This window comes from Gambusia affinis, linkage group LG03 (assembly GCF_019740435.1).
Source record: "Gambusia affinis linkage group LG03, SWU_Gaff_1.0, whole genome shotgun sequence".
Taxonomy (NCBI): domain Eukaryota; kingdom Metazoa; phylum Chordata; class Actinopteri; order Cyprinodontiformes; family Poeciliidae; genus Gambusia; species Gambusia affinis.
This window is the reverse complement of record NC_057870.1, coordinates 3671342-3696641: the sequence shown is the minus strand read 5'-3', so window position 1 is coordinate 3696641 and position 25300 is coordinate 3671342. Positions and strand designations below refer to the sequence as shown.

The window sequence follows — 25300 nt, the reverse complement described above, 5'->3', positions numbered from 1 at the left end:
GTCCTCCGCTCCGCCAGGAGAACATGGTATCAATGTGAAATAGACGCAGGCAGGTTAAATCTGTCCCGTTACGCGGCCTGACAGCCGCAGCAGTGTTCTCACTGCTTCCCCATGTCATGTGCTGCGGTTACCCAACCACAGATACTATGGAGCTACGCTCTTTCTGCCCACTACGTGTTGTTTCTGTTTACCTCTGATCATATCCAGCCTGCGCCTGTTACAGTCCGCCAGCTCAGAGGATTCAACATTTCAAAGCAACTCTATCTGGATCGTGAACATTTGGTTTCTTTTTGGTTTCTTGTTCGAGATTATTTTGGAATTTTGCCTAAATATTAACATGAACGTAATTTTGCTAAATAAACGCACAGATTTTAACAAGTGTCAAAGTAGAAACAGACATTTGCAAGGCCGCAGTTTGAACTACATTTTTGCCTACATTTGTTCTGCTAACAATGGTTTGGTTGATCGTTTTAATCAAGTTTTATTGGCCATTTTCAATTATTTCTTCTCTAGACAGTGTAATTAATTAAGTGATCACTGTTAAAGTAAGTGCTCCTCTTCTGATAATAAACGCCTGATGAGGTAATTTGAAAATAGTTGTCTCCAGATAAACAATAAGCCTGTAAACCAACTCTTATTCTTAATTAAGTCTTGAGCTAATCTAATTAGCTTAGAGCTAATTTGGCCCCAAACCAAATTCTTCAACACAAACCTTGGTTTTAAACAAACATATTCACATTGAGCTGTTATATTACATCTAAATAATTGCTTATGTTTTGTCTGGTGTAACCCAATTATAATTAGTTAACAGTTATTTTGGCCTCATTCTAATTTCCTCAAAATGAAATGTTCAAGGTTCATGCTGACCTGATATCATTTTATTGGTAACTGGATTTATTCTTATTTATTCCTTAAGGTAGTTTTTTTTTTTTTTCATTGCTCCGTTACTTTTACTCTGCTGTTTAGTTGAGTGTAACTAGCTTATGTAGTTAGTTGAAATATTTTAACTGTAAGGTTGAACATATTTGTCTGTACTTATCACTGTACAGAGATAAGTTGATTATCAACAGAAAAAGTGAAGATTTTGTCAGCAAAGGGAGTTATTGTTTCCCCTTTATTCTTAAAGGGACAGTATCATGTGTATTCCAGGCACATAGCTTCAGCTTAGAGCACAATCAAGTAAATATAATATGTTCAGTTGTTATAAAATGCTATATAGATCAAACATGACGAATACATTTGACTTTTTGAATTAACATCTTGAAATTGGGCCTCTGTCTCTTTAAAAACTCCTGATCTTTCTAAAACTCCGCCTTCAGGAAATCATCACGACATGGCTTCTCTATGGTTGCCATGGGAGACCAGAGGATTTCTCAAACATGCATGAAAGAGTTAAGGCAGTAATCCATGAGGGAATAAGATTATAACATGATGTAACGCTCAAAAAGTTGATTTTGCATAATGCTGCCCCTTTAAACGTAAATGTCACAAATTCAACCATGAAAAGAATATTACAAATATTTTCCACAGCTATTTTTTTTTAATTTTATTTCAGTTGCTAAGAGAAAATGTACATTTTAATGTAGATTTTAACGGTCTCAGCAGATGAGCAATTAAATTGTGGAAAATATTTATGAAATCCAACCAGTCAGGATTCATGCGGCAGCATGATGTAGAGCAGAGGATTTCATTCAAAACTCTGAGCACTAACAATGTGGTGTGTGAGGGCATGAAAGTTAACCACGGCGACCCTGGATAGAGATCCAATGACTCTGACAAAGTGCAGCAGACACCCGTGGCTAAACCGTGGAGCCTGTTAAATGATTGTCACATCTCACTGATGCCAGCATTTCATTGGAGGGCAGCAGCCAGAAAACAGCCAGCCGGGAGAATTAAATCCTGGACATTCACACCTGCTGCCCTGGACCAACTCAACGTCCCCCTGCAAAGTCCTCCTACGGAAGCTGTTTAAGGCCAAAATGGCCGCTGCGGAGGATAATTAGCTAAGACTTAAAACCAGGATTATGTTTTCTGTGTGAATTCTATGGTGGCCGACGGCAAATGACAAAACCTGCTGCGAAAATACAAGAATGATGCAAACTCCAAAACACACACGAAAAATAAATAAATAAATAAAAACAAATGCAATGGAGAAATGCTGCAACCACAGGAAATAATAGAGGCAACATGAAAAATGCTGAAAAAAATAACACAACAGCAAGTTGGTTGATGGTCAAATCATAGGGGTCAGATTCACACAGGATGTCACGATTTAACTGGACGAATACGACAAACAATAAAGACATGGTGCGTAATGTGTCATGTTTTTTTTTTTTCTCGAATGCGCAGCTTTTTACAATAATTTCGAACAGAATATTTACATTGATAATGTTACCTACTCCAGACTCCCCCGAGCCTGGCCATTCCCTTCCTTCAATGATTCCACTCAATTCTCATCACCCTTCAGACCTCACTCTAAAATTTCTCCCAATCACATAGATTCTCTCCAGCAGAATTTCTACCGGGCCAATAGGAGAACAGAAGCAGGTGCAATGTTTGTTGTGAGTTGTAGACTACCTGTGGTTTTAACAATGGCAGCACAGGAACTGAACGGAGCCACTCAGTGCTGGTCACTCTTCCACATATTGAACTAACATCAACGGCCGACTCATTCGACTCTGCGCTTCTCTCTTTGCAGTGGAGGATGGTTGTTTATAGAGGGTAACTTCAGGTGAGCTTCATACGGTCAAACTGGCACATTAACAGCTGGGTAAAATGTAAAACTTAGACAGAGTGAAAGTCTGCAGGAAGCTATTATTTCTCTATAATGGTGGGCTGGTTTTTACCAGGATAGACGCCCGTAGCGGTCTGGAGCACTTCTGAGTTTGAAGCATTTGATACTTAATGTTATGAAACTAAGGTGTTTTTTGTTGTTGTTGTTTTTACTAGAATATATCAGTGTTTCCTTCAGTTTGTTCACAAGAAAACTACGCGATTGCTTAACATTGTATAATTTATTGGACGGACAAGCTGGGATGCAGACTTTTTGGCAGTTTTTTTTGTTTGTTTTTAAGTTCACGTCTTGACTGCAGTCTAGCAGAAACTGAGATCCAGTATAGTGCTCGCTTGCTGTGACCGACGTGTAAAAACTTGTTGACTCTCAGCTGGAGCTCGTCTCCTGTGGGTGCCACGGCCACCAGTTAGTTCCAGTATGAGAAAGAAAAACGCGCTCAATTAAAGCAAAATGAGTCCATCTGAAATTCCTGTCGGGGCTGACCAGCTCATTACAATATTCTCATCATTTATGCATGCGCCGCAGTGCGCTGCGCTTGAAACGCCTGGGAAGCAGATGAAAGTAAAGGCAACACATGTCGGTGTGGCCGGAGCGCGGAGGCTTTTTGCTCTTCGCGGCGTGTCGGCCATGCGGCTGCGTGACGCACTCACTTGTTTTGGTGCTTGGAGCCCTGCAGGTGCGAGTGGTACTGCGCCACCGAGTTGAGCGTGACGCCACAAACTTCGCAGGTGTAGCTCCGCTTCAGGCCTGCAACCAAACACAAACACACGGAATGGATCAATTCAGGAAACGCACGCCGGCTGCTTCTCAGCCTTCATTACGCCGGACTGACGCGTCTTAAATCATGATGTGGGAATGTGATTTTCACTCTATTGCACAGTCGGTACGTGGACAAGCCATCAAAACCAGAAAAGCAATTCTGCAAGGAAAAAAAAATTAAATAAATTGAAACGGATGATTGATTTATGCAAATGGATTTTTATCTCGCAGGTGGACTTGCAGTGTCTTTTCTTTATGATCGCAGGCGGCTGGTGATGGAGCAGAAAAAATCTATTAGACTTGCACCTACAGCAAGGATGGAAGACTCCCGGAAATTGCATTTCACAGTTTCATCTGAGAGGATTTGGTTTTGTTTCTCAGCACAGAAATATTTGGATGTGGACTTTCAGGTGGCCACGTTTAAACCACGTTAACTGAACTCTGGTTTGTTTGCCAAGAAAGTCCAACTCGTTCGGGGAGGTGTGCTGTTTTGTTCAAACTCTGACCAGAAAAGCAAACTGTGTTCCTGCTTCCTGTCGTCTTTACAAGTTGCTCACATGACTCATGATGTTTCCTTTGCAAGTTTGTGATATACATCTATTTCAGAACGGCTGAAAAAAACTCCACCTAATCCTAGTGCAAAAGCTTTTATCGAAAGTGTTTTTTTTGCTGTTTCCATTCAGTAAATTATCTTTGTAATTCCTATTTGTGCAATTTTATGGTTAATGGAAATGTAGATTTACAAAATTTATAGGCATTATGTTGGGTAAAGGGCAAAATGCCCTACTGCAACGAGAACCTACGTTAAAATGGAGGCATTTTTTTTTCTAAAGTCAAACCTCTGCTAGTTTTCTCACTTTCCAACAAATGAAAATTGCACTCAGGGTTTCTGCTCAAATGTTTTCTCTGTAGGTTCTTTTCTCAGGATGTTTTTCATACAGGAAGATCTTTGGTGGAACACAACCTCCTTCCTCTATTTCCTGCGTAGCTAGCCCCTCAACGAAAACAAGTAAGCAGCTAAACGGTTAATGAAATATTAAACTTTGACCTCCAGCTGAAGTTATTTTAAAATGGTAAAAGTCCTCTGGGGACATTGACTCCTCACCAGTTTGGACGAGAACGTAACAATAAAAAACCTTGGTTGACTTTACCTTTACTAAATTTGGTTTATTTGCGCCAAACAAACAAACAAAAATAAATCTGTGATTGAGTTTTATCTGAGCCGCAACAGGATCTTCATGTCTGAACTCAATTCAAACGAACCCGGATCTGTCAGCATTATTTGGCATCCAGAAATGCTAATAAGTTGCTAATTTCCTTTTAATTTAATCACACACCAGCAGCCTTTTCACTGAGATTACAGATGAGTCGAGTGTTGCTGCAAATTGTGAGCAGCCCACATAATCGCTGTCGTGTTGCACTAATCTTATTGTGGCATGAATAATGGCCCACTTGATTGCCTTGCTCTCAAAATTAAGTTAGCTTCCCCATTCGCGTAGCTCACAGCGAAAGGCCGAGAGAAAAATAAATGTCACTGTGCTCTCATTGAGTCACATTTCCATATCCTCCTGCATCTGATAAAACCTTTACAGAATCATGTGTCACCGGAGATTGAGCTGTTGAAATTCAGAGTTTTTTTTTTCTCTCTTTCTTCTTTCAACGTTTTGACAGGAGGGGGTGGAAATCTGCATTTTAGTAGCGGTTTTCTTCTGAGACGGCGGTGTCAGCTGTTTTCCCTCTAACATTTTGATAGAGGGCAATATTCAGCAGCAAATTCCCCCCCCTTCTCCCCCCTGCCGATAAGCTTTCACCGTCGGCGTCACACTCAGTCGGACAGATGGCACAAACGTTTTGCAGCAGGTAGCGTGGGCGTGCTCTTCGAGCCGCTTTTCAGACTCGTTTCCAAAGGGTGAGATGTTGCGCAGCGGCTCCAGGAATCAGTCAGTGCCATCCACCTGTAGCCGCTGCCTTATGACGACGTGCTGCATGAGCAATGGAGCGCCGGCGGCCCCAGGGCCTCGTCAGGCTTTCCCCTCCATCACCTTTACTTCCTACCCTCTGGGGCGGCGCCGGTGAGTCACTGGAAACTCGTCTGCTGCGTTGTGAAATGGAGATGCGGCTCAGGAACGCAGGGGAAGAAAAATGGGCTCGCTGGTGTCATTTATATGGATTAGGATGGAATTTCTCTTTTTTTTTTCCTGTATATGAAAACTGGAACAGATTGTGGAGCTGATGAATGTGGAAACAAATTTCCTCTGATGTGTTCCATCTTTATTCAATCTTCAGCTAAAGTTTGGAAAGAAAGTAGCCCGATTACAAACTGCAGAAACAAAACAAAAGCATGTTAAAACTATATAAGATCACAATATATCTTGAAGTCAGTCCTCCTGTTGTGCTTATTTCAGCTAACACACACACACACACACACACGTTTGTTTTTCTAATCATTTAAGACATTTTATTGACTTCCATTAATTTTCGTAACAGTATTATTGCATAACCCAACCAGGCCTGACCTCTAAATGACCCCACCTATGTTGGGTCGGGTGTCACAGTTCTGTTCAGAAACGTTGCATATGGACTTTCAGTCAACATTCACACATGCCGGCTTCCTGAAGACAGAAGTAGAGACCTTGTTAAAGATATTGAAATTGATGAGATAAAGTTCCAGCATAAAAATGAAGTTTCCCTTAAACTTTCAAACTACCTCCGGCGGACGTAGTCTGGACGTTTGCTTGCTAGCTGTGTTGTCCTCTTGAAGTGAAAGTGAATGTTAAAGAAACGCTGCTGGAGATGTTCTATTTGGTTACCTGTCAATGATTAATCAATCATGTCAGCAAAGCAATTTTTCACTAATATTATAATGGCAAGTTTCTCTCATACACACACACACACACACTTTACGCACAAAGCACGTTTTGTCCATCAACCACACATAAGTCTTGTCATAACTTCCTATGCTAAAGTTTTCCACACTTTGGCTTTTCTCCAGATGCTTCTTAATTCATTTTAAGTCGTCCTCCCAGTCTCTAAAAGATGAGGGGACCTCAATGCAGATTGATCAGACCATTATTTTGACCTGGAAGCCTCTGTCCAGAGGGTCACCTCGTTCACAGCAGCTCGTCACCAGGGCAGCGACGAACCACGGAAGATTTTTCAACTTGTGCCGTGTTGCTAGTCTCTGTAAGGAAGGCTATTGATGGATCATACAGAGACAAAGGGAGGGAAAAGATGAGTGAGGAGAGTCAGAGTGGTGTGACCTGCAGCTGATTTCACTTTAAAAACCACAGCGAGGGAAGTTTGGTCAAAACCAAAGTGTATATATTGCACTTGACCTTCGCAGCTGACTTATTTCAAACCTTTGTAAATATGAAAATCTGAAAAATGAGAATTTTCCGACACGTTGTGTTTGAGACAATAGAAGATTTTTGTTTTTTTTTTACATATTTTCTGAAAATGGCATATTTCTATTTCAAACTAACAAAATTATGTATAGTGATAAATCGTGATTAGTGTGATGAATCAGATGAGTCTTTAAATCAACCGACAGCGATACTTATAACTGAACTTATTATCCAGCTAAAACCACTTTGTGTCACTTGAATAAACAATAAATACAATATTTTATATTGTATTTATTCTATTCTATAACTTTGCTTCTTAGAATCTTACAGTTCATTCCTGATGAGGACTGGATGTTTTAGCTGTACATTTGGTCGCTCGGTTAAGAATCCTTATTTACGCCGCAACAGCCTGACCATCTTGTTTTTGCTCAGCTAATTGAGAGCTATTAAGTTAGCGGTTTCCAGGGAGCATGTTGGCAGCGTAACTGATCAACAGTGCACTCCTCCTGATGGACTCCTGGTTTCTAAAGGTGGCGTTGGGCCGAGCTCCATGCTAAATGAGCCAGCTGCCATCTGGCCCGTTGGCAGGCTGGAAGCTGAACCCACGGCTGCAGCGGGGCGTCCCGGCTGAAAGGGCGCACGCTAAATCCCAGTGTGGACCAAGATATTTGTTTGGCTGAATCACAAGAGCGACATGTTTTAAAGTAGACCGTAGCATGAAATGGACTTCCATGATGAAATCATCGCTCAAAAGTGTTTTCATCCCCCTTGAAGAAATAAAACGGTCACACTCGCCAAATCCCAGATAAGACCGGGCTCTGAATTTGTGCAGAAAGCAAAGATTAAATATCCTGAAGCGGTCAAGCGTTAGCCGGGAGCATCTCTGAATCGAACATCAGATTGAAAAGCCGTCGTCCTTTCTTTCTTTACTAAGAGGACCTTGATAAGCTCAGCGCAATTTCCCCGTCTCTGATTCTGCCAGGAGGCTGCTATAGCTGTATTTTTATTGTCACAAGGAGCGCTGAATACAAAGCACGGCCTTGAGCAACAGCTTGATAACTGCAACTTCGACAGCGGCTCTGAGAAGGTGAAAAACAGAGCGCTAAATCATGTCTGCCACCACCGCGTCTCCAATTAACAGCTGTGATGGGCTCAGAAGAAACCCGGTACGTCTGCTGGGATGTTTGGCAGAGTGAGGACTGACCTGCGCTGTGTGAAGAGAGAGAACGGACAAAATGAGGAAACACTCTTTAGTTCACAATCACCCCAGAAACTACAAAACACAAAGGGTCGGTATAGTTGCTAGGACACTGATCCATGACGACACGCTGATGGGGTTCACAGTGTGTAATGATTCTGGTCTTTAATGTTGTCAAGAGGCCAGTTTAGATGTGTGAGTCAGGCTGAGTTATGGTAAATGTCCTGTACTTGTAAAGCTTCAGTCATTCACCTATTCACACACATCCACGCACTGATTTTCGGCGCTCTGCTGCGTTGTAGCCACAGCTGCAAGACGTGGTAGAAAATGCTGGAATTTCTTTGACTTCTGTGCACGTTGAAGCAATTTGTCAGAAATCTGTGAGGCCTGAAGTAAACCCGAGCAGACTCTGTGAAAGCACACCCTCAAAAGGCTACAGCCTGACGGAAATCCAGGACGGCAGAGCCGAGGATGAGGTGAAAAAAACTGAACAAATGACGCCTTCTTACACTCCTGAACAGAACTCAGATTGTTCTACAGACTAAAAAGTTAAGATGTGTTTCTAGGTGCGCATGCAAAGCCTGAAAAGTGGTAAATTTTGTCGCCGTGGTAACTCAAAACTCCAGCAGAAGTATTAGCACACATCTGAAGTCTTAACATAAGTAGAATCACTAAGGAGGAACTGAAGTAAAAGTTGAGAAAAGAAAATAACATAAAGAAACACGCAGAACTCTGCATAGGAAAAGAAAATACTTTAGGAGAAAGTCTGCATTCAAAGTAGAAAAGATAATATATGAATAACTCAGAGTGATGTCAAATGGGATTACAATCGTGTGTAAGACAAAAACATTTGGTCAGATGTGTTTCTGCAGTGCGCTGATTAGGACTGAAGAGGCAAATCATCCCCATCTGGGAAAATCAGCAGCATCTGCATGTGGAGAGGAGAATTAGCTGCAGACGGACGGACAGCTCCGAGAACGGACGAAGGAGGGAATGTTGGATGAAGAAAACCTCTTCCCCACCACTCGGCATCACTCTTCCCTTCCATCTCCTCCTATTTTCCTCTTCTCTCGTTGCCGTTTCTGTTTGGACACACACTTTCTCCGACACCCCGCTGCTGTCCTCACACACCTCTCAGATAGCAGAGCAAATGTGCAATCTGACACTGAATGTTGCCATAGGATGAAATATGCATCAGCTTCCATAAAGACGGAGTTTAATGTGGAGCTGCCGAGTAGAAAGTTGATGGCAGGAGAAACAGGAGACGGAGAAGAAAGACAAAGACGGGAAGGTGGCGGCGGGACCGTGGGCTCGATGAAAAGGCCTTCGGGGAGTTCAGCTTCCAGCTCAGATAACCAAACGATTGAACAACAACCTTTTATTCTTCACAAAGGAGCCGATTAACCGTGCAGGTTTCTGGACAAAAGTGTACCGTACAGCACTGACCCTTTGCAACTTGGTGTAGATGGTCCAGGAGGACGTCCATGTAGCAGAGCAAGGCAGAGAGAAATGAGCAGAACTGATGCAGGTGTCTCAGTTTTTCGAAATTAAATTAACGTCACGTGAATAAGTTTGTTCACGTGACGAGGCATTAAAAATCACGGCAGCGATGGATGCAAACAGTTACATGAAGCATATTCATAATGCCGCCACGGCTTTAGCGCTGATCATCTGTCGGCCAATCAGAGGAGACATTATTCAGCCGTTGGAGAGACAAACCCCTCATACTGGTGAGCGGCTACATGTGCAGCGATTTGGGGAAATTGCAGGGTGATTTAACAGAAGAGCTGTGAATTCAACACGTTGAAATAACTCAACCTTTTATGACCTGTGATGCTGTGAGAGCTCTGGAGGAGCAAACCGTCATCCTCCTACCACTTCCTGTCATATTCTTCTACGTTTTCATCAGTAGTAACATCATTTGATCATAGGACTGGTGTGACGTGTAAAATGTTTCCATTGGAGTTTTGAGAAATACATCTATTTTGATACAGCTGAAAAACCAGCTCATCCTGATGCAAAAAGTGGTTTTGTTTTTTTTAAAACTGTTTCCATCAAGCAAATTTATTTTCAGAATTTTATTTTCTGCAATTTTGAAACGCAGCTATTGTGTGTAGATGAGACCAAGTGCAGTGGTGTCTTCTGTACGGCAGGAGCTTCAAAGAAGGTTTACCTGAGCTGCAGTCATTTATGAGCAGAGAGAAAGGAACGGGGGGGAAAGAGGCCCCTGGGGGACTCCGCTGCTCGTGGTTCCTGGACAGGAGGAAGATCATCACCTGTCACTGCCAGATAGTCAGGAAGCTGAAGATTCACAGACAGGATACTGTACAAACAACTAACCAGGTCTTTACTAATGAGCGTTTGCCTGATCAGTTTACAGAAGTTCCTGCTCTCCTCTCAGACGTCGTTGGCTTAAATGATTTTGTGAAACTCTTATTGACGCACAGTGACAGGCAACCAGGGCAATCCTGTTCCTCTCTTGTAAAACAGTAACTGCCTGTCAGGCTGGTGGAAGTACAAACAGTCCCACTGACAGTCGCAGCACAACTCAGAGTTCAGATTTACAGAGAGACGGGCTCCAGGTTTATGGGCCCTTCTGGATCACACACCCAACATGTTTACAGTGGAGGAAATGATTTGATGCTAATTTATTACTCCCAGCTTGAAGCACAACTTGATGAGCCACATGCGACGCATTAACGCCGGTTAGCTTTCTATGTGGTGTCTGATTAGATGGATCATTAATATTTATAAACGCGCCTTCCATAACAGCGAAATGGAAAACAGATGAGGAGGAAATTAGCCAGGCACGAACGTAAAACTATCAACATCTGCGTATTTGGAGCAAACGTTTGGCCAATCAGTAAGATTTGAAACAGTCACAGGTTCTCAGATATCATTTAGTTTTATGTCGTTTTAAGAAAAGAACAGCCGTTGCTGCATTTTAGAAACTGCAGAACTCCAGAGAGCCTGAAGATTTTCTGCTTGAGAGCAGAATCTATACGGGACAGGATTTTAAAACAATAAACTGCAGGTTTATTGTTTTACAACCATTGCAGCAACCAAAAATGTCATAAGGGCTGAGAAGGTAAAACCTAGGAATGGATTTTTTTTTTTTAGTATGATGAGGTCTATGCAGTTTTTTATATTTACGACATTATGGGCAAAGCAAAAAAAATAATAATCATTTGAAAATGTAATAACCTCAGCGTACGATGGTAATAACATTGCTTTTCTTTGGGAAGATGACATCCTGAAAACAAGGTGGGTTACATTGATAATATGTGAGACAGATTCCAGTTTGTTCATATGAATAATAAATCTTCTACACACTCCAGGGTTACTTGTTAAGCACCACAGAACCCAATCCTTTATTTATATTTCCAATAGGGAAACCCATCAGACAACCTGGGATAAATTTCCACTGTTATGCTGATGGTTCTCCACCACGTCCATCCATAAAATCTGATAAATCGATTTATCTTGAAGATATAAAAACCTGAATGACACTAAACTTTCTTTGCTCAAATTCTGACGGGACAGAAGTTGTCACCCTTGGAGCAGAACCTCTGTAAAAAAGAGCCTGGTTACTCTGTCACTCCATCTGGACGGCGTTAAAACTGGCCTCCGATAATAAAGCAGAGAATCTCTGTTCAACATGGGATTTGAATGAAACGTCCTGGTCCAAAATAACAGATTTTCTTCTCTTATCTCCAGAATGTTGCCCAAATTAGAATCATCCTGTCCAGGAGTTATTCCTCATGGAGAAGCACTTTTATATTTTGAGACTTGCAAAACTAAAATCTGCATATGTGCACTGAAAGGAAAAGATGAACAAAGAAATTAATTTTTTTTTCATACACAGGTATGTACATTTGTTTGGCAGCATTTCTGTTGGACATTAAATTTACCCTTAGAAAAAAATCCCATGAAAATCACATGTGACTGTCATGTGATCACATGTGGAAATGTGTGAATCACATGTGACTCACATGTGATTTTACCACGAAATGTTCCAAAATCACATGTATTCATGTGCTTTCACATATGATTCACATCATTCACATGTAAAATTTGTGTGAACCACATGTGATGACATGTGAAAGTCACATGTGATTTTCATGGGATTTTTTGTAAGGGTAAGTTTTCCTTGTGTCTGACTCTGAACCGTTTTTGTACTCGTACTTACGAATTTGGAGAGGCGAACGCACCTTTCATTTCCCCCATGTCCAGGGTCTGGCCCAGCTGCTCCAGCAGATCGGCTCTGGTGGCGTTCTTCTTGTGCTTCTTCCCGTCGTAATGCTGCTGAGCCATGCCGGGGTTGTTGAACCAGGCGTTGCACAGCTGGCAGTATCGATCTGAGTCGCGGCGCTGCCGCGGTGACATCATGGGAGACGTTTCTGGGGAGTTCTTTACATCACTGTGGGACGCCTCTGATAGGAAAACCAGGAAAAAACAAGCGGGATCATAAACTCTCCTCAGACGTCTGCAACTTGGTCAGCAAGTTTAAAGAAATGGCTTCATCTGCAGTGAAGCTACAGGGAAATCTTATTTGTCGATACATCAATGTCAGGCTGATTTGGGTCTGTATGTTATGTCCACCGCTTCCTACTTTGCCATGCATGCTGGTGTTTTGTTGCTGCAGAGGTTTCATCAAAAGAAAACAAAGTTGAATTTTATTGAACAGCAAGTCCTTTCCTAGAGCCCATTCTGAAAAGTCTCTGTGCATTAATGGGGTGGAATTCACAGTGTTCTGCTGCAACACGATCAGGGACGTTACGTTTATGTAATGATCACGTGACCGTTCTGTCATTCCAATCCTCCAGGAGACGGTACAGCCAGAAAAACCCAAGATGAGCTTCATCCGTCATGTATGCCTCGGTAAGTGAAGCATAATATGAGATGAAGTTATATAATTGTGTCATTTCTGTGATGTCTGTAATATAAGAGCATTGATTTTTTTTTTCCACAAAAAATGAAAGCTAGATGCAAAATATTCTGACAAGTAATCAAATCTTAGACGTAAAGTGAAAAAAAAATTATATATATATATATATATCCATTTCCTGTTCACCCTTGTCCCTAATGGGGTCAGGAGGGTTGCTGGTGCCAATCTCCAGCTGCGTGCCGGGTGAGAGGCGGGGTCACCCTGGACAGGTAGCCAGTCTGTCGCAGGGCAACACAAAGACAAACAAGACAAACAACCATGCACACACACACTCACACCTAGGGAGAATTTTTAGAGAAACCAATTAACCTGACAGTCATGTTTTTGGACTGTGGGAGGAAGCTGGAGAACCCGGAGAGAACCCACCATGTACAGGGAGAACATGCAAACTCCATGCAGAAAGACCCCGGGCCGGGAATCGAACCCAGGACCTTCTTGCTGCAAGGCAACAGCTCTACCAAATATATATATATATATATATATATATATATATATATATATATATATATATAACAATTATAGGGGTCAAAAAAATGCCAACAACTCCATTCAATTCAGTTTAAATGTCTTTTAGACTTTTTCAATTGTGATTTCACTAAAATAATAATTTTCAAAAAAAACCCCCCAAAAAACTCAATTTAAGGGCAAAAACATTTATGCACTTATGACAGACAGACAAACAGGTCTTGTTTTAGTACGAACCGGCCCATTCCACTGGTTTTATCCATCTTGATGTATAAAATAATGTAACCCCCCATCATCCTGTTTACACCATGTACCAGTTCAAACTTAGACATCCATGGACCATTCACACTCTGCTTACTGGGATGCAAAGTGGTTTGTGTCCTCTGTGCTCCGGGAGATCTGGATTTGTGGATCCCACTGCTCTAAAATATCTACCAAAACATCAACACACTAAATAAGAAGCTAAGCTACGAGCTGCTTTACAGCGACTTACCCCACCGAGTTTTCTAAAAATAAAAGGATACAGCCAGCCGTCAGGGGCGAAAACCCAAGTTTGTCTGAGCAAGCAGAAAGGGAACAAGGAAAAAGGATTTAACGAGCTCTGATCTGCAACGCTGAAACAGCGGCCGCGGCCCTGTGATTGGAGTCCTCAGAATAACAAGCTGTTATCTTCATTAAATGCCTGAAGAGGAGAAGCTAAATTCTCCTTGGCAAACGGAGGAAATGGCCCGTTCTTCTCAAGGCGGGGCCGTTTGTGCTTTCACGCATGGATGACGCCGTTAACCCCAAACATCGCCCTGGGTTCCCGATACAAAACGGCACGATCAGCTTAATCAGTTTTAACACTCCAGCGCTCAGCTTACCCTGAGTCAACATTTAGTGCTGTCCCATTACGTACCATTACACCAGTCAACATTTCAAAATGGCAAATCCAGTGAAAAAAAAAAAAAGCCACAGGAGGCAGACTGTGAGGAACCTTTGCTGTCAGCATCTGGCTGAAGCTTCGGTTCTGCACAGCTCTCATCTGAGGCTGGGTGGTTGTAGGGTGACCTCTTCAACTAACTAATGCAACGTCAGACCGCAGTTAGACCCTGCAGTCGGTTCAGCGAGCAGCTCTAATGCCTTGTTCAGAAAGCATGGCAATTTAGCTGAGGTATTATGAAATCAACCGTCGTTAAACGACTGTCGTAGATGAGACGTATCATGAACAGCAACATGCTGGCAGTAATCTGGCAGCCTGGGATGAGAGATGAAAACAATACAGACGCTCGTCTGAACTCACAGGGAGGGAAATATTTACTAAATCCATCACAGAACATAAACAGTTATTGCAGTCAATGTGATGTGTGAGCATGCATGTCTCATATTTATAGCATCTCGTTTTGGAAGCGGAATTTGAGTGATGCTGCACATCATCAACATCATCATCAACATCAATTCATTTCAGTTCAGTGGATGTAAAACGATGAACGTGTTTTGCAAGGCCGTCGTTGGTAATTGCCATGATTTGATTTGCAGTCGTACAGAAAGTTATTAATCATGAATTCTGCAGTCTTGAGACAATTCTGTAACTACAGGGTGTATTATATTTAATACACTGGTGGAGATGTATTCTGATTCTGGCAGACAGCCAGGCTTTAGCTAGAGCTATTTTAAGGTAGATTTACAGTTGAAGCTTTAAACTGGGTGTGAGGGCATGCGAACTAATAGCCTCTTTATGCCTTGACCTCACTTCCTGTTGCAGGGCCTGGATGTTCACCTCCAAATTCTTGTAACTTGGCCTGAATGTCAAGCGCCGCTCTCACTCAAAATGGATGTTTTGGAAGTTGTTCATGTAAAACAGGTTTGCCTGCACCAGCATTGATATTATCCCTCTATGAGGGATCACTTTTGGAGAATGAGTATAAAATGAGACAGGTAATCTGTTAAAAGAAAAAAAAAAAATCCTCTAGCTCCCCCCAGTGATCTTGCTGCAATTTGCAGAAATACACCAGTCCCGACAAATCAGAGTCAGGAGGAATGTCTTGGTGTCAATCACGCTTGTGCACGCACTGCTCACACCCTTTCTCCATGCAGCGTGTACCACTGCTCACGCTGGAGGTTGCCGGTGTGCTGCAGCTGTGCGGATGGCGGGAAAAACAACCTGATGTTCCAGGAAAACTGCGTATTCTTGGAGTTCTGGACCGGCTCCGCTGTGAGGGAGGAGCAGTCAGGTGTGCTTGTTCAAACTTGAAGTCCACAGTTTTCTCAGAACGTCCTACTGCATCTTGAAAAGCTGACGCACTGAACTAAATCATCCTGTCCGCGTCGCCTGCGCCTGGTTGCACACTGAGGGGCTTTCATGTGAGCCAACCAAGGATAATAACAATTACATTAGAGGTTAATTTTTCAAATAGCTGATTTGTCCATTCAACCTTTTGCCAGCACCGGCTCAGACACACCAACCCATTCGTCTTATTGGCTGACGGTTTTGTAGGTCTCTACTGCCACTTTTACATCATTACTCATATTTAATAAGTAAGGTGAAGTTAAGGTGAAGCTGTCTAAGCAAAGAAATGTGGTATTGGCCTAACAGTGTTGAAAGTCACGGCACAAAACCAGCAAATTTAGGTGTTCTGTCTTCTAGCGTTAAAGTAATATAACAGTCGTCCTTTTCATCACTTGTGGATGGTCACTGTCTCTTGTGGTGCCTTCTGTCTCAATACTCCTGGAAGCAGCTGTAAGGATTGTTCATATTTCACGTGTTTTAACAATGGAACTGGAACCTCAATTCAGAATCTTCGCTTTACAGGATAATAATGAAAACACTGAAGTACTACCAAGGAGGTGTGTGCTGTAAAAGTGTTTTCCAAAAGTTCATTTTAGCATATAGTGTGTAGCAGAAGATCATAGATATTTTCCCCCTCAAATAACTATGATGGATAATTAGCTGAAGAGGATCCATCCACCTCTGTACAACAGTTTAGAGGAAACTCTTTCTGCTTTTTGTCAAAGACCAAACATAAAATCTAGTTTTTAAATGAAGGTGTTTATTATTAAGTGAAAATTCCTGTGTGGAAAAAAAAAAAATCAATCCCCTCTCCTTCATTAGTTATCGCTCAGAGCTCTAGAAAGGTCCATCTGAGGTCATTTGGTTAATTTGACCTTACAGCAATTAAAGTCCTGATCCAACCCTGAGTTAAACAGTCATAAACAAAAGACTGAATAAATACAGCGATGCCAACTACAGTTTAAAACTCTGGGTGGAATTAAGTCGCACAAATAATAATTGACATAAACTCTGACCTAAATCACGTCAAATGTGACTCGGAAGAAATTACTTATGCAAATCTCTAAGTAAGTATCTCCATTTTAAAACAGATGTATTCCCAGTCTACTCTACTTGTCTATTGCAACAGTTTGATTTTAACTCGCAGCTTCTCACATTTGGTGTGAAGATGAAGGCTCTTAATTAATACGAGATGCGTCTGGAAGATGACTGTCTAGTGTCATAGGTAAAACCTGACAGCCCATCAAGACATGGAGGAAATGAAAAAGTGATGCTTGTGATTAGAGCCGTGCTGCTTTAGTGACCCGCCGAGCCTTCAGGGAGGGTTCAGCTCCGTTCAGAGTGCAGGACTACTCCTCACCCCAGAAGCAGATGGTTTCAGCTCAACACTGCACCGGCTGCGGTAAACACTCTGGATGAGAAGTCCCTTGTCACTTTATATTACATGTTCAAACATCAGGAAGGGGAAGCTGCAGTTTTCTATGCTACCACATGGAGGGGCAACCCAGAGGAACACAGTCTGTCATAGTTCTTTATAGTTTAACATTCATCTGGGGATGCACAATATTATTGGCATGGTATCAGTATCGGTATCGGTATCGGACAATATCAGCTGTAAACTTTAATGTTGGACATCTGCCATTCTGTCGACATAATTCTCTGATATAAAAGGCGTTTTCCTGCAGAACAGCACAACGTCATAAGAACCTGTTATGTATTAACACACGACTGATGTGCTTTTCACCTGTTGCTTGTTAACATGTTGAGTTTAGTTTTGTGAAGATTTACAAATTTGCACTATTTGAGTGGGATCTTCATCTTAGAGTGAGCTGATGTCATGAATAACTTTAACTTTAAACATGATGCAAGTTGAAAGTGTTACCTGAAATTATAGTTTCAGTAAATTGGTATAGGATAAAAATATTGGTAATGTATCAGTTATTGGTCAAATGAGTTTTAGTTTATCACCATATGGTATATCGATCAAAAATCCAATATCGTGCATCCCTATATTCATCCATGTCCGTGCCTTCAGAGGGTGTTTGCCAATTTAATCCTAATCCAATTTAATGACGATACATAAATACTATAAAAAAAAACCAACCAAACAAAAAAAAACCACAATATAGCAAGGCCTGGAATTACTGAGGTCCAGTTTGGCCTCATCAACATTGAGTGATTGGCTTTTAAGCCCCCACCATGCATACGTAAACGTTCTATAAATATAAAAAAACAACCAGACTAATCAATCTGATCAACTACAGCAATGCCCAAAATAGACCCAGTTTAATTGTTTCATTAGCTGCAGACAAGACTTTCAACAAGGTTTATTGGAAATCTCTATTTGCCACATTACATAAATTTGGATTTTGTCTTTCGTCATGGATAAGATTACTAACTGGCTCTCCCGATGGCTGTATGAAAATAAAAAACTGATATTTTTGGAGCTTCAGCCTTCAAAGAAGGACCCAACAACCACACCCCCATAATTTGATGACAAATTGAAAAGAGCAACACGAATGGCAACCAAAGAGGCAGAACAACCTCAAAAGAGGTGAATTCTGAGGCACATCAGTTTGGATTGGACCATTCGTTGTTAGTCTGAGGTAAAGGAGTACACTGCTGTTGAAAGCAAATCATAAAAAAGTGAGACTGGAATTTGCCACTATGCATACTGACAAGCTATAAAGCTTCTAGGAGAATGTCCTTTGAGAGATGATACCAAACTGAAGCTTTTTAGCAAGTCACATCAGCTCAATGTTCACAGATTCAAAAATTTAGCATACCAAGAAAAACACACACACACACGCACGCACACACACACACCCACACTGTTCCTGTTTGAAACATATTTTCATTCTGGGGCTGCTTTGCTTCATCTGGCACAGGATGTCTTAAATCTGTCCAGAGCACCATGAAATCTCAAGACTATCAAGGCATTCTGGAGAGAAATATGCTGCCTGTTGTTAGAAACTCGTCTCATTTACATTTTCTAGCAGGATAATGACCCAACAAACGGATAGAAACAAACAACAATGGCTGAGAGCAGAAGATTGGGCAGGTATGAACCGGCCTTCTATGAGTCCTGATCTAAGTCCTACTGAGCATCTGTTGAGCATCAGAAGGTGGGATTGTTATAGTTTAAGGAAGTTTTAATCGTCTTTGAATCAAATACAACATGATGCATATTTTGAATTGCAGAGTTTATTCCTCAATGAGAATCAATAATGGAATCAGTATCGATAAACTCATCAATTCCCATCCCTACACAACACTCAACACAACAGTGTTTGTGTAAAAGAGAGCAAAAAGGTCACCTGGTTCCCTACAGAGTATGAAATTAAAAATAAAAGTGAAAGTAACATTTATATAAATTCATGTGGCGGATGTTATGTAGAATAGTCTAAGTTCAGGAGCTGCTTTTATCTCGCTGGCATCCAGCAAGGCTTTAACTAAACCACCTGTGTTGGATTGTATTAGTAGTGTCCATTATATGTGGGATTGTGTTTTTGGTGTCAGCTGGCAGGAAGAGTTAGACCCAAAAGACCAGATCAACAGGACCACCTGCTGACATTGCTTATGTAGTAATCAATATCCCAGAGCTCCAGGTGTGTTGGATTTATCCACCAGGTTGTGTCTGGGTGCCTGAACGGAGCTTCGATTAACAGTTTCAGAGCATAAAACCAGCTCTGTCCAGGAGGCTGCGGTTGTTTTAGTTCCCATCAGCAAAGAGCAACACATTTAACATTTTACTGATAAAACCTTAAAGCCTTTTGTTTCTGATGGTAAAAGTTAACTGTGCATTTGGCTTTGTAATGGAGTAAAATAATTAAATCGATGTTAAACTTTGTACTTAATGGTGACGGGGGACACTGCAGATGTCACATTCAAGGCTGTAGAAACCCCGGCGAGAAAAAGTGGAAAACATTTACAAACGTGAAAATTTCCCCCTCATTTTTCATATTTGTTTGTTAGTGGGGAGAGACCCCGGTAGCAATGTGTCAGCTCAATTGATGGCTCAACCAACCCCCCCATTTTTTTTTTTTTGGGCTGAGCTGGTGCTTCTCCTGTTCTGAACCATTGACCACAGATGGCATCCTTAATGACTGTGTCTGTCACTGACACATGGCAGGGAGAGCAAAGAGCATAGTGTGCTGTCAGAGCACTACATCATCACACAGCATTCGGAGCCAGTCTAACTCTAGGAAACACAACAATGTGCTGCACATCTGAAGCATTTGCAATGCTAAAATGAGAGAATCCTAGCGTGTTTCTGGCGTATTTCATCAATGAGAACAGGGAAACGTAGCGTTGACGTTTGCCTTAGGCTCTACAGCAGGTCATCAAACCTGGGCCTCGACTTTATGATGTGTCCCTACACACCTGAATCAAATGATTTAATTACCTTCTCAATATGTAGTCAAGTTCTCCAGGGTCCTGCTGGTGACCTCATAATTTGACGTCCCTTGAGGCCTGGATTGGAGAACCCCTGCTCTACAACATCTCTATTACGAAATATATCACAGCAGGCATTTTTTTGCTTTCTCTAAATATATGCATTACAGCAAACCTCTGCATATGGTTCACAGAATACTGGTCTATTCAGGGTTTTTTTTCAATAGAGCATACCTGAAATATCGTGGTTATGCATTTCAGGTTGACGTGTACACAGACAGCATGTTATCCTCGTTTTCTTTCTAACAGATATAGCCTGAGAGGAGGAGCTGTGTCTGAAAGGCGGAGCTTTGTCCACTTGGTGAGCTTAAAAGATTTCTCACACAGGCATTAAAGAATCAAGACAATAAAAGTATGTTTCTGATGAAGAAATATCACAACATGATGCAAAGATAAAAAAAAAAAAGATTTTAGATAATACTGCCCCTTTAAATTTGTTCAGTTTCTTTGACACTCGTGTATCCTAGTGTTGTCTGTTGTTGTATTTGTATTTGTCTGTAGTACTACTCCTCTAATGTCGTCATAAATAAAATAAGAGAAATGAAACACTGACCAATATTTCGATGCACTTGACAAAATGTAATATTTCCTGGTTTGCTGTGTGGTGTCTTTTGTGACGCTGTATGCTTTTTTAAAAATGTTTTGTCAGCTCTAGTGGCCTTTATTTGAGAGTGATCAGACAGGAAAGTGGGCAGTGAGGGAGAGAGAAGACCTGCGTCGAAGGTCATCAAACCAGGAATCAAACCTGTGACGGTCGCACCGAGGATTCGGTCTCTACCAACGCGCCACCACAGCACCCCATTTATTTGTTGTGTTTTTAATGCACTTTGAACTTCCTTGTTTCTGAAATGTGCTATACAGAGAAACTGTTGATTGATTGATGAGACAATCAGATGTAGTCTTACTGAAAGGGATCATGCTAATAACTTAACAGTAACTCCTGAAGCAAACATCAGCTTGACAAGAACTATCATAGTGGTTGTATCACTGCATCTGCTTATACTAAACAAAACTCCATATGCCTCTCTTTCAGCTTCTAGCTGTGAAACATTTACAAGCATAATGTCAGGTTCTTAATATTTTAGCTGTGCAGGATGCCACGGTTTTTTTTTTCAAACTGTGGTTTTGCTCCAGTTTCCTCAATCCCCTCAATATGCATAGGAACGTGCAAAATAGGGGACAGTTTGGCCCTAAAGTACCGAATAAATTAATTCAACACAAACTCTGCAACGACAACAAACAGCAAACCCAGTTTTTCTGCATCCACTTCTGGTTCAATCACTGCCAGAGAGCATAAATATTTCAAGCTGCCGAGTAGATTTAAAGAGAAGCAGAGAGATCGATGCAGAGCCCCGGGATAAAAATGAGCAGAGCCCAAAGGTGAACGAACGGCAGGCTGTGAACGCAGCACAGGGAGCCGGCGCAGAGGTGACCCGAGAAAACACCGGCTGGGGATTTCTGCATGGTTTCATGTAGGAATGCATTTTTTTAAATGCATACTGTAGCGTCTGCTGGTCTGAAGATGCAGCGTTTTTTTATTTTTTTATTTTTTTATTATTTTTTATTTTTTTCCAATCTTGTGTTTCACTTTGAAGTAAAAATTCCACAGTGGTTGTACAATGAGAGGAAAAAATTTGGCTCCTTCTTTTAGACCAAGATTTTGGTGCTCCATTAAGTAGATTCGATCTCACCACAGCAATAAATGAATACATTTAGGACGGTTGAACAATGCATGAGCTCAGATAAACACCACCATCAACGCGCACAGCGCCTCAGCTGCGCCGAGAGCAAAAAGTAAAAACACGGAGCTGTGGAGTGCATATAAATGACCCGGTCAAGCAGAGAGCCAAGAAGCGCTCGTAAACAAACAAAGCTCACGGCCAGACTCTGCACATACACACCGCTGTGTGTGCGGCATGTGTGTGTGTGCTCAGTGACTGCCTTTCACACCAATTTGACAGTAAAATGTTTGCAGAGTTTCTGGCTTCGTGTTAAAGCCCTCACACCCCCGTGACCTTTGCTCATTATTTCCACAGCTGTCGATTTGTAAGAAGATTAAAGGTGAGCAGCTGTTAGTGGATCACAATTATGCCAGCCTTCAGTCACCCCGAGGTAAGAACAGAATATCCCCACAACCTTCGTTCTCCTCAGTGGGCAGCAGCAGCAAGCGACGGGCAAGTTGAAGCATGTGAATTTACACAAAAAGTAAGAAAACAAAATATAAAAACAGAACTAAGACAAACATAACAGACAGTAAAAAAAAAACACATTTACAACGTAAGAAGACCCTGTGCAGGGGCAGTGTGTGATTAAAATGGAGTCATTCACTCAGTGATTCGAGAAAAGCAGATTCTTAGCCAGATGTTAGGCAGTAATGAATGTTTCCCCATCATTTCAGGAGGAAAGTGGAGAACTAATAGACTGACAACATGAGTACGTTCCAACAGCACCAGCAATAATTTGGCCTGTAATTGTCACAGTTCATGGACGTTTCGCATTTTGGGGTTGCAGCTGTGTGCGTCATGTTTAGTGATGAAAAGACGGAGCCAGAACTCAAACAGGTACTGATGAGGAATTTAAGAATTTTTTATTCATTTTTTTAATTATAAAACTCAAGAAGAAGCTCAAAAAGAACTGAGACTTGAAAGGAACTAGATGTGAACCAGGGTGTTAAAACAGAGAGTCTGACGCTGAACAGAGAAAAATCAAGAGTGAAGCACATGAGGAGGATTACTGGAGAGATTGTTCTCCATAAACCGACAGCAGCCACTGTTCCTCTGTTCCACTGGTTTCAAAGTCCTTTGCTGCAGCATTTTATGTTGGTGGATCTTCCAGATCAAACAACTTTATACAAGCAGCCAATCACAGTGAATTACTGACTGCTGAGTGTCCACATTAATATCAAACAGATGATGTAGTGAAGTGATTTGCATTGCGACAAGCCGTGACAAAACACAATAAGACAATAATTAAACATGTTGATGCTGTGTGTCAACTTCTTCTTCATCATGATACTTTTTAATCCAGTCTAGACTGTCTGATGCATTAATCAACTTTAATTAAAATTTAAAACATAAATCAACTAAAGGATATTTGTTTATTTTGTTATTTTGCTTTGTATTTACACCAATCTCAGTCCTACCTAGCAACGGGGTCAACCACACCGTCAACCACACCGTAGCAACGGGGTCAACCGCACCGTCAACCACACCGTAGCAACGGGGTCAACCACACCGTAGCAACGGGGTCAACCACACCGTAGCAACTGGGTCGACCACACCTCCTAAGAGACAGATTTCTGTTGACTCCTCTCTCAGCAGTTAGTTGATTCACACATAAACTAGGATTATTTTGCAGGAAGCTTTAAGATGACATAGAAGCCCAGATTACTAGTAATAATCATTATACCAGCCAGGTATTATGAAAAACCTTTCACTGGTTTATGACACATGGACATTGTCCATTTCTTATGTAAATAGAGAACATGGAACAGCTACATTAAAATTGCATGGATGGATGGATGAACTTTGGACAACACAGCTCCCCCAGTATTTATACTATAGAATATACCTTTGATTGTGATGGCAGGCTGTTCTCCCAGCAGCAGTTTGAGCCTCTTAGCGTGGATTTTACCCTGGTAGTGAGACTGTGCCACCACTGCTGAGGTGAAGGACATGTTGCACAACGTGCAGCACTTGTTCTTGTCCACGTCGCTCTCATCGCTGCCCTGCAAAGGAAAACAAATGAGTCAAAATTATCTAATGGATGAGGCATGAACCCAAACTTCAAACAAAACCAGGTACCAGTATTGAGAGGTACACGTTGCCATGGAGCCCGTTTCCCGCCCATCATCAGACTGAGACTTCTCTTTACAGGAGAGGCAATGGGTGCAATCTGCTCTGCTTCTTCACCTCATTAATTGTTGTGGGTTTGATATCTTCAACATTTTGTTGAAACTTTTTTAGCGCATTGAGCAGTTGGAAAAAAAATAAACTCCACATGCATGCAGCATGTGCAGCTTAATACAGGCAACTGTAGAATTAATACGGGGAACTGTAGATGTATTTATTTTGTAAAATGTATTCATTAAGCGTTTTATAATTAATTGTCAACACATGCATCTATCATCGTTACAGTCATTGTTAACACATCTATCCACACTCCCTGCCAATTTAGATGGTATGCAAATTAATTAAAAAGGCAAATGTGAACAGACTTTTTTTTTGTTTTTCATTTTTGTTTCCCATTTCCATTAAGAATGCTGGAAAAGAGCCAGAATGCAAATGCTGCCAGCTGGCACCGACTCCGCAGAGCCGTTAAACACTTCAGTCTTTCCTCTCTTCTCTCAAAGGATCCAATCTGGGATTTCAGCAGTACTCAATTACTTTCAGCAGCACTCCATCACCTTCCCCCGGCCGGAAGAAGGACTCTTGTGTTCTCGGTATTAGTCGATACCGTGGAACTTTTTCCTCTCTGTTCTTCAGAGACACAAAAAGCGAAAATGAAGGGATTGGTCATCACTCACCAGGCTGTTCAGGGGGGAGAAATTTACTGTTTAATCTGATATTTTCTGTCAGTTTTTGAGATGACTCAAAAACTGATTATATTTTCCGTTCAGTAGAGATGCACCCATCCCATATTAATATCTGTAATGGTCCCAATATGTATTTTTTTTTATTCTAGGATCAGGTATCAGTTCCAATGTGTCTAACCCGTAACGGCAGATCTATTCAGTCAAATTCTATGATTTGTGTCTGAGTGACATCTTGCTTTGATATTCATTTTACATTTTATTTTGAATTCCTAATTGCACTTTTTGAACCATTTCTTTGTAGTTTATTTCTACATGTTTAGCCAAAGTGGTCAACATGTTGTTTCTTCCAGTTTCAGTTTCTTTATCATTTCTTTCACATCGGCGGTTTTACTCCTAATTGCACTAATCGAACAGATTACAGTTGTGTTGTTTTGACCTGCTTGACCAAGTTTGTGAAACTATTGATGTATTTAGGTCTGCTGTACTGGTGCAAAGTTATCAAATGCATTCATATTTTAGTACAATTGTGTCTGA

General features: G+C 41.4%; 1 protein-coding gene across 7 annotated transcripts in view; it reads right to left on the bottom strand.

Moving 5' to 3' along the window:
• Nucleotides 1-25300, bottom strand: part of zmat4a (zinc finger, matrin-type 4a) — a 93246-nt gene that overhangs the window by 8783 nt on the left and 59163 nt on the right. For 2 of the 7 annotated variants that reach the window (XR_006370175.1, XM_044111530.1), the window contains exons 4-6: nucleotides 23803-23959; nucleotides 12307-12528; nucleotides 3445-3541 (exon numbers count right to left, since the gene is read on the bottom strand). Coding sequence is in view for 6 of the 7 variants with exons in the window: in XM_044111530.1 (XP_043967465.1) it covers nucleotides 3445-3541; nucleotides 12307-12528; nucleotides 23803-23959 (476 nt within the window). In the remaining variant the exon portion in view is untranslated. Of the gene's footprint in view, nucleotides 1-3444; nucleotides 3542-5999; nucleotides 6166-6260; nucleotides 6364-6727; nucleotides 6747-10268; nucleotides 10349-10373; nucleotides 10397-11330; nucleotides 11913-12306; nucleotides 12529-23802; nucleotides 23960-25300 lie in introns of those variants that run through there. The other 5 variants (XM_044111529.1, XM_044111531.1, XM_044111532.1 and 2 more) reach the window with 5 other exon arrangements.